The sequence below is a fragment of the Oryx dammah genome, unplaced genomic scaffold (genome assembly GCF_014754425.2).
Source record: "Oryx dammah isolate SB20612 unplaced genomic scaffold, SCBI_Odam_1.1 HiC_scaffold_11072, whole genome shotgun sequence".
Classification (NCBI taxonomy): domain Eukaryota; kingdom Metazoa; phylum Chordata; class Mammalia; order Artiodactyla; family Bovidae; genus Oryx; species Oryx dammah.
Window position 1 is genome coordinate 1,800,938 of NW_024080466.1, and position 13,157 is coordinate 1,814,094.

A 13,157-nucleotide genomic window follows, 5' to 3' on the forward strand; every position below is an offset into this window, starting at 1 on the left:
TAAAATAAAATCTTAACAATTAAAAGGTGAACATTTTAATAACAAAATGGCTTAATGTAGCACTCATTTTCTTCCACACATCCTAAAATACCCATTAATTCTGCAAACGTCTTAGGCAACATTAGCATTTTAAGCCGATTTGACTCAGAAACCAATAGGCCCATTTTAAACTGAATTCCTGAAACTAATTTACTCAATAAACTCAGACTCAAAGTCAGCACTTTGACCACTTTCAAAATGAAATCTACAACTCCCGCTGGCAATAAACTTTCATTTATTTAGGCTAACACAAATAAACAAAGTTTTCACTCCAAAAGTTTAATTCGACAGCAGAAAAAAATAGGCTATATAAAGAACTGGTTACATCATTAGCTAGAAACAAGATAACTTGAGGAGCAATCATTCATAACCCCAAAGCTAAATCAGCGAGGAGCCCAACACATGAAGAAATCTGTTCAAAGTGCCTAACCACAATGGAAATAATTTATAAAAACATCAGTGCAAAGAATGATCTCTATTGTAAGAAGACAGTATGACTTAGTACTCATCCTGACTCAGACTTTTAGCCAAAGACCCATACATGTGCAGATGACAAACTCCATATAATGAAGTACTTTACAATTTAGACCACAGTAACTCGTGCATAGTATTCTTTCTAAAATATGTCCACCTTGGACCCTGCCTGAAGGAGTGAGGTTGTTAATGCAGGTACTACAAAGATCCAGCTTCATCTCTAACCATCTGACATAACTAATTTGAAGGGCAGTGTAACATCCTTGCTACAGGCTTTCAGAATGTTTGATTGCCAGGATCTACACCAGTGACGCCTCCCCAGACGCCTCTCCGCTCCTTTGCAGTAAACCTTCCAGCAATCTGTTTGGGGCGTGAGTCTACCAGGTCATGCTAAACCTATGTCTCTCCTTAGAGTGGCTTGAACCAGCATCAAGATTTTACTTCTGCTACAGCAGGAAGCCTGGTGAGGATCATCCCATCACTGCTGTCTGTAGCATTCCAACCACTACGGGGGACAGACCATGAGGCATGCATGTCTTAAACAAAGAATACACCATGTCGTTGCTGAGCAATTATCCAACTGTTCCATGATTAAATGTAAACTAACATTAGAAGGGTATGGAGGAGGATAGACTCAAAGAAAAACAATAAAGTAAAATCCATAATTTTGGTCTTTTGCAAGCATTTCTGGATGTTTGAAACTGTAAAATAAATGAGGGCAATCCCTGGGCATCAAATGTATGCCTGTGTTTACCTGACTGCTGGATGACCAAAGCCGCCTTCTTGACCTCATCCTGCGACCGACCATCCGTGACCACAACCAGCACCTTGGGGACATTCTTCCTCATGCCACTCTCCCAGGTCAACACCTTCTCCTTGATAAAGGTCAGAGCCTTGCCTGTAGAATGAGGCATGGAACATGTTTGTGTTTTATCAGTGAAAACTATCCAAATGCCCTTAGTCACACCCAATGGATAAGAATTTGAATGTTAGAGTTATACTCAGCCCATCACTCCAAAGGCTTTGGAGAGCGAAAGTCTAAGTACATGCTGATGAACGGTACCTGTTCTTGTGTTTCCTCCTCTGTACCGAATGTTCTGGAGGGCCCCCAGGGCCAGGGCCTTGTCGTTGTATGTGTTCAGCTTAAACTCAGACTTGACCTCGTCACTGTACTGCACAAATGAGACCTGAAGAGGAAGGCAGTTTGGTGGTGAGGGTAAGTCCGCTCTTTTTATGTTTCAATTTTCAAATGATTCCTCTAGTTGTAGAATGGGAAAGAGAAGTGTATTAGACCTGCTGAAATATTATAAACACTTTATAGCTAATATAACACTGACTACCATCGTCTCACTAAATTCTCGAATTTCTGATCTTCGTGAAGTATCAGTAATTGATAACTGATAAAGTACATGCACCATATTTATTGTCCAGGATGTAAGAAGGGATGGGTGAAGCTAGAGAGCAGTGAGGTTCCAGGATTAAAAATGAGAACATACCATGTTGAGCTCAAATGTTGGCTAAGCAATTGTTTCTCATTTCTGCTGACTGCATCTATTCTTCATGGTAACATAAAAATGGCACATGTGGGACAATAATCATCACTCATCACAAACTCAGTGGCAGTGTGATTTAGTAGAAAGATTATAGGCTTTATACACAGGATCAATGGGATCAAAACTCAGCCGATTAATAGCTTTGTGACATTGGGGAAATTCCCAACATTTCTGGGTCTTCGTTTTTTTATCAGCAAAATGGAAATAATCATACTTACTTTCTACAGTCATTTTAAGGAAGAAGAATCATATATACTAAGTAGCTGGCACATGGAAGCTAATAAAATATGGTAGCTTTTTTATTCTTATACTTTATCAGAAATATTCATTTCTAAAAGGACTTGTAAAATGGCTTAATTGTTGACACATTAAATTAAGGATATAACTAGCCTGACATTTTACTCATCTTGGGTTGGAATAACATCCACAGGATTATTTGGGGATTTGAAATTTAATATATTCCATAAAACATTATTCCATAAAAGAAGACATGATTTGTTTGCAGAATTATTTGTGGTTTATGTCAAAAGCTCTTCTTTTCATAACATCTCTAAGATGTCACAATGAAGAGGTACAAACAGCCAAAATAAAGAAGAAAACTCACCAAGAGAAATGTGGAAGCAAAGAACAAAATTCCAAAAAAATAATAAAACAATACAGTCTCTTGCCTTTAGGAGTCAATGATTTAGACAGAAGAGAAACACACAAATAATGACAATATAAAGTGGTATGGGCCACAAGAGCAATACAAACAGAACCCTTCAGGAGTCTGGAATGCCTAAAACTATCCAGGAAACTCCTCCAGTAAGGGTGGAATTGAAGTGGGTCTTCAAGGTTGCAGAATCTGAATTATAAGTAGCAGAGTCACTGGCCCTGAGTGCCATGGCAGAGGGGACAACAGGGTTCTACACCCCACCAGTCACTAATCATCCCTGGATCTTCTGAGTTAACAGGGCAGGACAGTTACAATGCATTTAACTTCCAGAATACAAAGTGGTCTTTTGTGAAAATGGATCCTTGTCAGAAGTTTTAAGAAGCAAGTTAGAGTTAGAATTCCCTAAATTCTTCGACAAGAACATCATCTAGCCAAAAGAATACCTAGAGGAATACTTATTTTTTCTATTTATTTTATCATTTACACCCAAGCCCTTCCCAAAAGTATATGTGTAAAGAAAATAGAAAATAAAGTAAAAATGGAGTTTTTACTGAAAAGTCTTTGTACTTAAGAAGTCTGGAGGAAATGGCAAGACATTACAGATGAATAACCTTTGAAATGACACCCACCTGAATTCCAGCAGGACTGATTTCATCAAAGCCTCCCACGGTATTGAAAATGAATTTTACAACTTTGTTAAAATTATCATCCCCAATACTCCAGGAAGCATCGGTCAGGAATACAATATCTGCTTTGGCCCCTTTGCACACTGGGGGAGAAAACACAAAAGAAGCCCAAAGTCTCATAAATTCTTTCATTCAAGTGAAGTTACAAAACTGAGAAATGTAGTCTAACACCCTCTACTCTTCTGTGGTTCCAGCAGCAACAGCATCACGTGGGAACTTGATAGGAATGGAGTCCTGGGCCCCACCCCAGACTTCTTGAATCAGAATCAGCAGTAACAAAGTGCCAGATAATTCGAGTGCACAGCAGTTTGAGAGGTGCTCTCAATCTCAGCTCTGGAATTACTCCATCTGCTCACATTCACTCTGCAAACACATGCTCCCTCCATATAGAATTCTTCAAGAAGCTTCAAACAATAAATGTGGAGGAAATCAAATTAAAAACAATTATTCACAGAACTTGAGTCATCAGTGGGTTTGGAGATTCTATACATAATCATGCATGTAGATAAGGTGTCTTTTAAATTTTAAATTAAGCCACTAGAATTGTATGGAAGGAGGAAAGGGGAGAAATAAAATAAACATCTTTAAATCTTCAGACTTGAAGGCTTAAAAAAATTCTGAAAATAAGAAGTTAACAACATTTTAGTGACAAAAACTTAATGTGCAGAATATTTAACAGCAAGAATGAATCCTAATGTAAACATGGACTTTGGATGATAATGGTGTGCCAGTATAGGCTCACAGGATGTAACTGACATCCCACGCTGGCAGCAGGGCGATGCTGAGAGTTGGGGGAGGTTTGGATGGGAGAAGGCAGGGCATGTCTGGGAGCTACATGTACTTTCAGTTCAAATTTGATGTGAACCTAAAACTGCTCTAAAATTTAACTGCTCTAAAATAAAATGTAACGTCTATGAAGACCTTAGCATGCATGTCTTTAAGCCAAAATTATTTACTGAATTCCTTTCAAACGTTTAATTAAGAAACTCATTACTATTTTATCCTATAATATTACACTTTTAATTTTACTTCTTTAGAAGACTTGATAAAATCATATCAAAAAGGCTAAGATAAAATCATAGCCTTCCAAGTCTTCCAAGATTAAAAAAAAAAAAAACTTTAAAGTCTGAAATGCTTTCAGTTAAATGCTGGAAACAGAACGTAGGAAAAGAATAAACCAGTAGCTAATTTGTTATTCAGTTGCTTAGTCGTGTCCGACTCTGCAGCCCCACGGACTGCAGCACGCCAGCTTTCCTGTCCCTCACTACCTACCGGAGCTTGCTCAAACTCATGTCCGTGACTCATCCAACCATCTCATCCTCAGTCACCTGAAACTTAATTTGAGGAAACGCTGAGCATTGCCCCAAATTACAGAGAGACCAGCAGGAATAGCTCAGTATATGTCTTTTTACCAGTTCTCTGCAAGTGACAATTATGTCTCCAGCTTTGGTGAATGGAAATTTTTCAGCTTTGTGTAATCCAGGGCCTCTCAAGTCAGAAGCCAGGAATTCCAAAGTCAAAGGCCACAGGAGTTACACTGCAGATTTAGCCCCAAAGGTTCCCAGTGCTTGTTGATGCCAACAGCCAGAAGAAAGAATGCCCATCATGTGACTATGGATTATATAAGGCATCCCTAGACGTTCATCTGCAAAAGTGAGGAAACAGAGTTCCACTGAAGAGCTGCAGTGGTTTATGATTGATTTTAGTCTCACTAAAATGTGTCTGGAGCAGGGGAAGAGCAAATGACTGGTAATCTCTGCCTTTGATCTAAAAACGCTTCAGCAGGAGTAATAAATCAGAAATGTCCTATGTCAACTGTAAATAAGGTACATAAGTAAGAAGGCTCTCAGTCCCCACCAGCTGAATGCATCAACTGATAGTATCACTTACCTTCCCGGGCTGGTGGAATTGTAGGAGGAGGGGGTGGTGTGGGTGGCTCTGTCGGGGCTTCTGTTGGTTTTAAGGCTAGAATTTAAAACAATAATTAGAAAACCACAACAAGTGCATATTTCATATCACAGAAAATAAATCTGAAGAGCCATTTAAGCCCTTGACAACAAATGAAGTCTCCCTGGCACTGATGCTGGGAATTCTATTTCATCCAAATTTGGTACCATTGGCAGATACTCCGTATTGACTGCAGCAGGAACTGAAGCCCAGAATCAGAGGGAGAATGGGCAAAGGTCACTAATGCAACACATATTCACCCTCTCACTGTCTGCTAGAGCCAGCTCCCTCTTTGAGGTCTTTTTCCTTATTATACCAAGCCTAATAGGGGCAGCACAGGATTGCTGCAGACAAAGGCATTGAGCCGACCACAGACCCCTGCTCAAGGACCTGCCATCACCTCACTATTGCTGTTCGCGAGAAGTGGTCACGCAGGAGTCACTTCAGCCTCCCACACCCAGAGCATCCTATTCTGAAGCCTTACGGAGACTCCCCAGATTACTCAAGCACTTACTAGTACGTTCCTTGACCGAGACACCTGGTCCCTCAAGATTTGGTGTCTGCACAAAGACAGTGACTCCATAATCAGTTTCCGGTGACAGGTCAGTGAAGCAGTGACTGGTTTCTGATCCACGCACTGTGATTTCCTGTCCTCTGGTTCCTGGTTAGGACAATGCCAGCATTATCAATAGTTATATTTAAATGCATGTTGATGCATCATTTTTTTAATAACCAAAATAACATCTTTACTAAAGTTTAAAATGTGACTACTATGTGCTCCAGGGTTTTCTTTTTTTTGCACACGTACCATCTGCGGGGCTTAGTTTTAGTCTGTAGGAAGTGGCTGCTCGGTGAGCCAACCATCTGACACAGAATGTATCCCACCCGACTTGGTAAGTTTTCAGATCCGTCACATTCAAATATACTACAAAAAAAAAAAAAAAAGACAGGAAGAAATAGACTTACTTCCTAAACAAAGACAAAAAGCAAACGTTTAATCCTAGCACATTTTTAAAACTTTCATTGTGGCTGAAAAAGGTAATGCCTAAAGTCTCACATTGTTTACATTGTTTCCTTATTAAGAAATATACATGAAACAAACATGAGAATATGGTACAGTCAAAATGGATCTCCCTTTTTATCACTGATTTTCAAGAGAAGCAAATTCCACATCCGTTCCAGACCACCAGAATAAAGCAAATATTGGTTCAGTAAACAAGTGACATGAATATTTTGACTTTCCAGAGCATATAAAAGTTATGTTTACACTATACCATAGTATATTAAGTGTGAAGTAGCTTTTTCTATGGAGAAGGCAATGGCCACCCACTCCAGTACTCTTGCCTGGAAAATCTCATGGACGGAGGAGCCTGGTAGGCTGCAGTCTATGGGGTCACTGAGTTGGACCCGACTAAGCAACTTCACTTTCACTTTTCACCTTCATGTATTGGAGAAGGAAATGGCAACGCACTCCAGTGTTCTTGCCTGGAGAATCTCAGGGACGGGGGAGCCTGGTGGGCTGCCGTCTATGGGTTTGTGCAGAGTCAGACACGACTGAAGCGACTCAGCAGCAGCAGCAGCAGCTTTTTGTATAAAAAAAGTAATGTTCATACCTTCATTAAAAATACTTGATTGCTAAAAATGTTAACCATCACCTGAGCCTTCAGCTAACTGTAATCTTTTTGCAATAGTAACACCAAAGATCACTGATCTCAGATCACTGTAACAAACATAATAATAATGAAAAAGGTTGAAATATTTCAAGAACTACCAAATATGACACAGAGACATGAAGTGAGCAAATGCTGATGGAAAAATGGCACCAGTAGACTTGCTCCATGCCAGGTTGCCACAAAACTTCAATTTATAGAAAATGCAGCATCTGCAAAGTGCAGTAAAGCCAAGTGCAATAAAACGAGGTCTGTCTGTAGCCCCTCTCAACACAATGAATGTCCAAGATCTCATGAAAAATAATGAGAATTTTTTCTGAAATTCTATCTGCTAAGTTCTTTAATAGTCATTGAAGCATTTGATGATAACAAAATCTATCTGTGGGCTGAATCAGTAACCATGACATTTACATGAAAACTTTCAACTGTGCATGTGTTTACTCAGTCACTCAGTCGTGACTTTGTGACCACATGGGCTATAGTCCACCAGGCTCCTCTGTCCATGGAATTTTCCAGGCAAGGATACTGCAACGGGTTGCCTTTTCCTACTCCAGGGGATCTTCGCAACCCAGGGATTGAACTGTGTCTCTTCCATCTCCTGCATCGCCAGGTGAATTCTTTACCACTGAACCACCTGGGAAGTCCACGTTTAACATCAAATGTCAGGAAAAACCACATAGTTCTCAACTCTATGATCTTACATAGTATTCATGGATGAAATAATAATTCCAAAATTTTTATCTTTCAAATTTTTAAATGTATTTTATATGAAATAAACATATCTCAACACACACATTTTTTAATTTTGATTATATGGCCTAAGTATTTGTTTAGCTGGACACAAAAGGGTTACCTACTCAATGCTAAGGAAACATGCAGATGTTAAGAAAGAACATTAAAACAGACTGGCCTAATCATTTATACTACACTTTTTCTTACAACCAGAGAAAGCTACGTGACTCACATGTAGTGCCTTGGTCGGTCAGAGGAACACTGAGTCCAGAATCATACTGAGCATAGACATTCACGTCATAGGTGGTGCTGGGGTTGAGATTGTGTAATGTGTATGACGTCACTTCTCCAACAAAGACTTCCATGGGCTCATTGGAACCTTTTATTACAATCACAGAAATACAGAGAAATATGTTATCCCTAGTCTCAATTTCTTCTTAAAATCAAATGACTTAAACGATAGTAGGAACACTATTGATTTCATAGCCCTTATGCACTTGCTCCCTGTAATACATGCTACTTTATATGGTGAATACAAAACTGTAGGCAGACACAAATCCTTTTCTTGTTATTCTCAAAGTGTTGCACAATACCTAGCATGTGTGCTAATGAATGCAGCATGTGTGCAATTAATGTTCCTTTAAAGAATAAATCATCACACAGTCAACTACTCTAGACTTTCAAGCTTCTTCTCTAAAGTGTCATTTTGCCAGCATAGTACTCTGTATACACTAGGTATTTAATTAACATTTTTCTGTTGTAGAGACGATTTAAAAACATCTGTCTTGCATCCCATTCCTCCACTTTGAAGTTCTCTCTTTGTTTCTTGCACAGCTCACATATCCTGACACTTGCCTTCTCTCCTTTTCCTTTTTCTGGTTCACACCCTTCCTGGGTACATGGAAGATACCTCAGCAAATTTAGCACAAAGAGTATATTTCTTCCATTTTGCTAAACATATAGATAGAACATGGAAACAAAGATGGCAAATAATTTAATAGAGAGGACATCCATTTAGTTGAAAGTGTCAGTGGGAAGTTGAAAAGCAAGCCTGTTGTGAATAAACTAAAATGCACATGCCCCAAATGGAATAATACCTTGACATAATGGGAAAAATACAGAAATACAGTTTATATTAATTAAGTACCCATTATTTCACAAGCATAATAACATATAGGCTGTCTGAACACAGTTTCAATTTGTGGAATTTTATGAACCAGATCAGATATCTTAGTCATGCAAATTAATGGGAGTAACATCTAAACCCATAGTAACAATGATACTTTAAACCACTGGCTTAAATACTATTTCCAGAAATGTTACCTTTGGTAGGAGAGACCTTGATGTGGTAACTGAACTATCAGGAGAATCTAATCATGGAGGATGCAATTAAAAACACGCTCATACACAAATAACCCTCTAATGCATTTCTAAGATAACGAAATCCTTACCCACTGGCTTATACACAATTTTATATCCAAGAACAGGAGAGGGTGAAGGATCCCAGGACACCCTGAATCTGGTATACCATTCATCAGAGATGTGTATGTTCTGAGGAGGAAGTAATCCCACTGAAAGCAAATATTGGCACACATTACTGACCTTTTATTGACAAACAAGGACTAACAAACATTAAACATAGAACTTAATGAGTATTAGCTATGAATATTGGCAATGCAGCCCCATGAGAGCACATTAATAATATCTCATAATGTTCTGATTCAAAAAACAATAAGCACTGAAATGTTCAACAGAAAGCTTGGAAATTTTTCAAATTCAGACAGCAAATCAAACAGACTCAGGAAGTGGTGATTTCCAGAACCAGTATGTTATATGATGCAGAATCATAGAGACTAAAATATATCTCATACCAGTTTTTGAATGTTATAGATCAAAGATTGTTAGAGCAAAAAAAAAAAAAAAGCAATTTTGAGACTAGCCCAACCACCTGGAGAAGGCAATGGCAACCCACTCCAGTACTCTTGCCTAGAAAATCCCATGGACAGAGAAGCCTGGTAGGCTGCAGTCCATGGGGTTGCAAAAAGTTGGAAACAACTGAGCAACTTCACTTTCACTTTTCACTTTTCACTTTCATGCATTGGAGAAGGAAATGGCAACCCACTCCAGTGTTCTTGCCTGGAGAATCCCAGGGATGGCGGAGCCTGGTGGGCTGCCATCTATTGGGTCGCACAGAGTTGGACACAACTGAAGTGACTTAGCAGCAGGAGCAGCAGCCCAACCATCTTATCACAAAAATAAACTATGGTTCATCCAAGATTACACAGCTACCTAATAACTAAAACAAGGTTCTTTCCCAACACTGTTATAACCTCTACCAGCAAGACCTAGAGAAAATCCTCGGGCTTCCAGAGCTCAGGCTAACTCCATTCCCAGTAAGAGCAATGCTGTGAAATAGCATGATAGTCAGCCACTGAGTTATTATTCATAGCATTACACACATAAGGACTTCAACTTTAAAAACTGTTTTAATAACAGAAACCAGAAGTGGCTTTGGCCCTTCCTAGAAAACTCAAGATCTAGGAGAGATTTTCCATGTTCTGTGATTAAGCACAAAATTCTGAAATATGGCATTTCCTCCAGAAAAGTATCTAAATATATTCTGAAACCTCAGGGAGGGAGTGAAAATTGGGGAAATTGCTCAATTAAAATTATCTTGAGTCACTCAACGGAGTCTCTGTTGGCTCAGTTCTGTAGACGACAAGTGTCAAGAAATACAAATTCTTGGCCTCCAGAGACTGAGCTGAAACACTGGTCCTGCTTTTCTCTCGGGAGCTTTCAAATGTTTCTTCTCCCAAATCCTGTAATGTTGTCAAGATTGTTTAAGCAGAGAAAGAGTCTGGGCAATTAAGCGTAGCAAGGACCCTGAAATCATGTTACTTAAGGGGATTTCTGCTGAATGAAGTGGAAAAAAACAGTCTTAGCAATGTCGCCCAGTTAACAGAACCCAGCAGACTGATGGCCAGCCTGCCTCCAAGTTCAGCCAGAGACTTTCAGCTTTGGCTACACACTAGAACTTCAGCAGGTCCAGGCCACATCTACACCGACTACGTCCGTGTCTCTGTGCGTGGTACCAAGGCATAAGCCTTTCTAAGGATCCTTAGGTCATTCCAGCTACCGAACTGGAGAACCTGTGATCTAAATCATAAGAAACTGCCACCCGTGTGGGCTAGAAAAGACAACTGAACCCTGGTAATTCTTCGTAAATGACTTAGGACCAGAAAGAAATCTGAGCGCCGAAGAAATGATGTTTTTGAACTCTGGTATTGAAGTTAAGACTCTTGAGAGTCCCTTGGACTGCAAGGAAATCCAACTAGTCCATCCTGAAGGAAATCAGTCCTGAATATTCATTGGAAGGACGGATGCTGAAGCTGAAACTCTAATACTTTGGTCACCAGATGTGAAGAACTGACTCATTGGAAAAGACCCTGATGCTGGGAAAGATTGAGGGCGGGAGGAGAAGCGGACGACAGAGGATGAGATGGTTGGACGGCATCACTGACTCAATGGATATGAGTTTGGGTAAACTCTGGGAGTTAGTTGGTGATGGACAGGGAAGCCTGACGTGCTGTAGTCCATGGGGTCACAATAGTCGGACATGACTGAGCAACTGAACTGGACTGAACAATAGAAAAAAATATTTAAAAAAAAACCTAACTTTGAAAAGGCAGAAGATGACTACTAAGCATCTTGCTTTTTATGACAAATTCAATGGTGACACTGTATTTTTCGCTGACATTTAATTGATAAACAGCCACAGCATAACTGATAACACACAAACTAAAATATTTTCCAGTGACTAGGCAGTGGCTTTCCAAAGGATAAAGCTGTCTCAGGCAAAGAAAAGTACGCAGGCTTGGATCTCATTTTCCTTTTTCTAGTGGACCTTTAAAAAGTTAAAAACACATTCTGTTGTCATATCATTTTGACAAAATACACTACAAGACACAAATGTTGATGCAGCTACTCAAAGAGTACCAAGTTTAAAGATTATGAAAGGCAGAAGGCATTTACCAGTTCTTCCATTTCCAGTCAAATGGGCACCATCTCCATCTTCATAAACAGGAATAACAGTAATTTTATACGGGGTATCAGGCTGCAGGGGCTGGAGAATTACGTTGTTTCTTCTGCCTGGGACAGTGGTCTGCAGGGGAAGTTAAATTATGAAGTTATGACCAGCCAGAGGATTTTCAGATCAATATGTATTCTCATAAACAGCAATGTTTTCTTCCTGGTTCCTTCTTGTTGTATAGTGTTCACGGTGGGGCAAACCGTCTTCCCTGCCGCCAAACAGCAAGGGGATGGTTTTAGAGTCAGGTACATCTCAGCTCAAATACTGCATCAGCCACGTCCCTGTCCTGTGGCTCAGCCTCCCGGAAGGAAGGAAGCCTTGAGAATGAAAGGCAGCATCTCGCACACACGTGCCAAGCATCGCCGTGCCCCTCTCCTTTCTCACACATCTCTCTGTGCCGGTTTTATCGTGCTCCTTCCACACACACGCACCCGGTGCCCACCACGGGCCAGGTGTGGCACCCGCCGTGGGAGCGCACCAGGAAGCAAAAGCAGACTCAGCTTCTGACCTCAAGAGGATCAGTTTGGCTGATATTCACTAGGGGAAAAAGAGGAAATGGAAGATGCATTCAACTGCCCCCATGAAGAGGAAATGAACCAGACAGAGCTCTCCGTCTCTCTTCCAACCCTATGCTCTGCTTCTACAAACAACAGGGATCACTTAAAACAGCATGGTGAATTCCAGCATGGTGTCCCCTAAATCCAAATGGTGAAGTGGGGGGAAATTACATTTTTAGTGTCTTCAGAAAAAGACAGGAAATTGCATGCTTGTCAGTGGCAAAGCTGAATAAACACTAAAGCATGAACCTCTCTGCTTTAGCAAACGAAGTGTGGTAATACTGCTCATCGCATCCTGAGCAGAAACTTAAAGAGAGTTATGTGACTTTCTGATTAATAAAAATAGGGGCTTGAATTCGAGTTTAATATTTCAAGTTCAAGTAGATAAATGTTACAACATGGGGATCGTGAAGGAAGAACTATCAAAGACAATTGCTGTTTTTCAGTCACTAAACCATGTCCAACTCTTTGCTACCCCATGGACTGCAGCATGCCAGGCTTCCCTGTCCTTCACTATCTCCCGAAGTTTGCTCAAACTCATGTCCACTGAGCCAAAGAAGATACATGTGACAAAATGGCTACAAAGCACAGACTTCACTGCCTTACAATCAACATTCTGTGTCATAGTCTATTAACCTATCACATCAATTAACCATTAAACTCTAAGGTGGTGAGTTCATCCCTCTGTAATAGATGGATATACATACTGAGAACTAAGAAGGAGCTTGAAGAAACTTGAATCGGGTTCTAGAGT

General features: G+C 40.0%; 1 protein-coding gene across 1 annotated transcript in view; it reads right to left on the reverse strand.

Annotated features, from left to right (window-relative positions):
* The window catches only part of LOC120860414 (collagen alpha-1(XII) chain-like), a 123,526-nt gene that overhangs the window by 38,629 nt on the left and 71,740 nt on the right, over positions 1-13,157 (reverse strand). The window contains exons 38-46 of the mRNA XM_040236213.1: positions 11,789-11,918; positions 9,208-9,327; positions 7,989-8,135; positions 6,163-6,279; positions 5,869-6,015; positions 5,298-5,372; positions 3,351-3,490; positions 1,577-1,700; positions 1,268-1,411 (exon numbers count right to left, since the gene is read on the reverse strand). Coding sequence (XP_040092147.1) covers positions 1,268-1,411; positions 1,577-1,700; positions 3,351-3,490; positions 5,298-5,372; positions 5,869-6,015; positions 6,163-6,279; positions 7,989-8,135; positions 9,208-9,327; positions 11,789-11,918 — 1,144 coding nt within the window. The remainder of the gene's footprint in view (positions 1-1,267; positions 1,412-1,576; positions 1,701-3,350; positions 3,491-5,297; positions 5,373-5,868; positions 6,016-6,162; positions 6,280-7,988; positions 8,136-9,207; positions 9,328-11,788; positions 11,919-13,157) is intronic.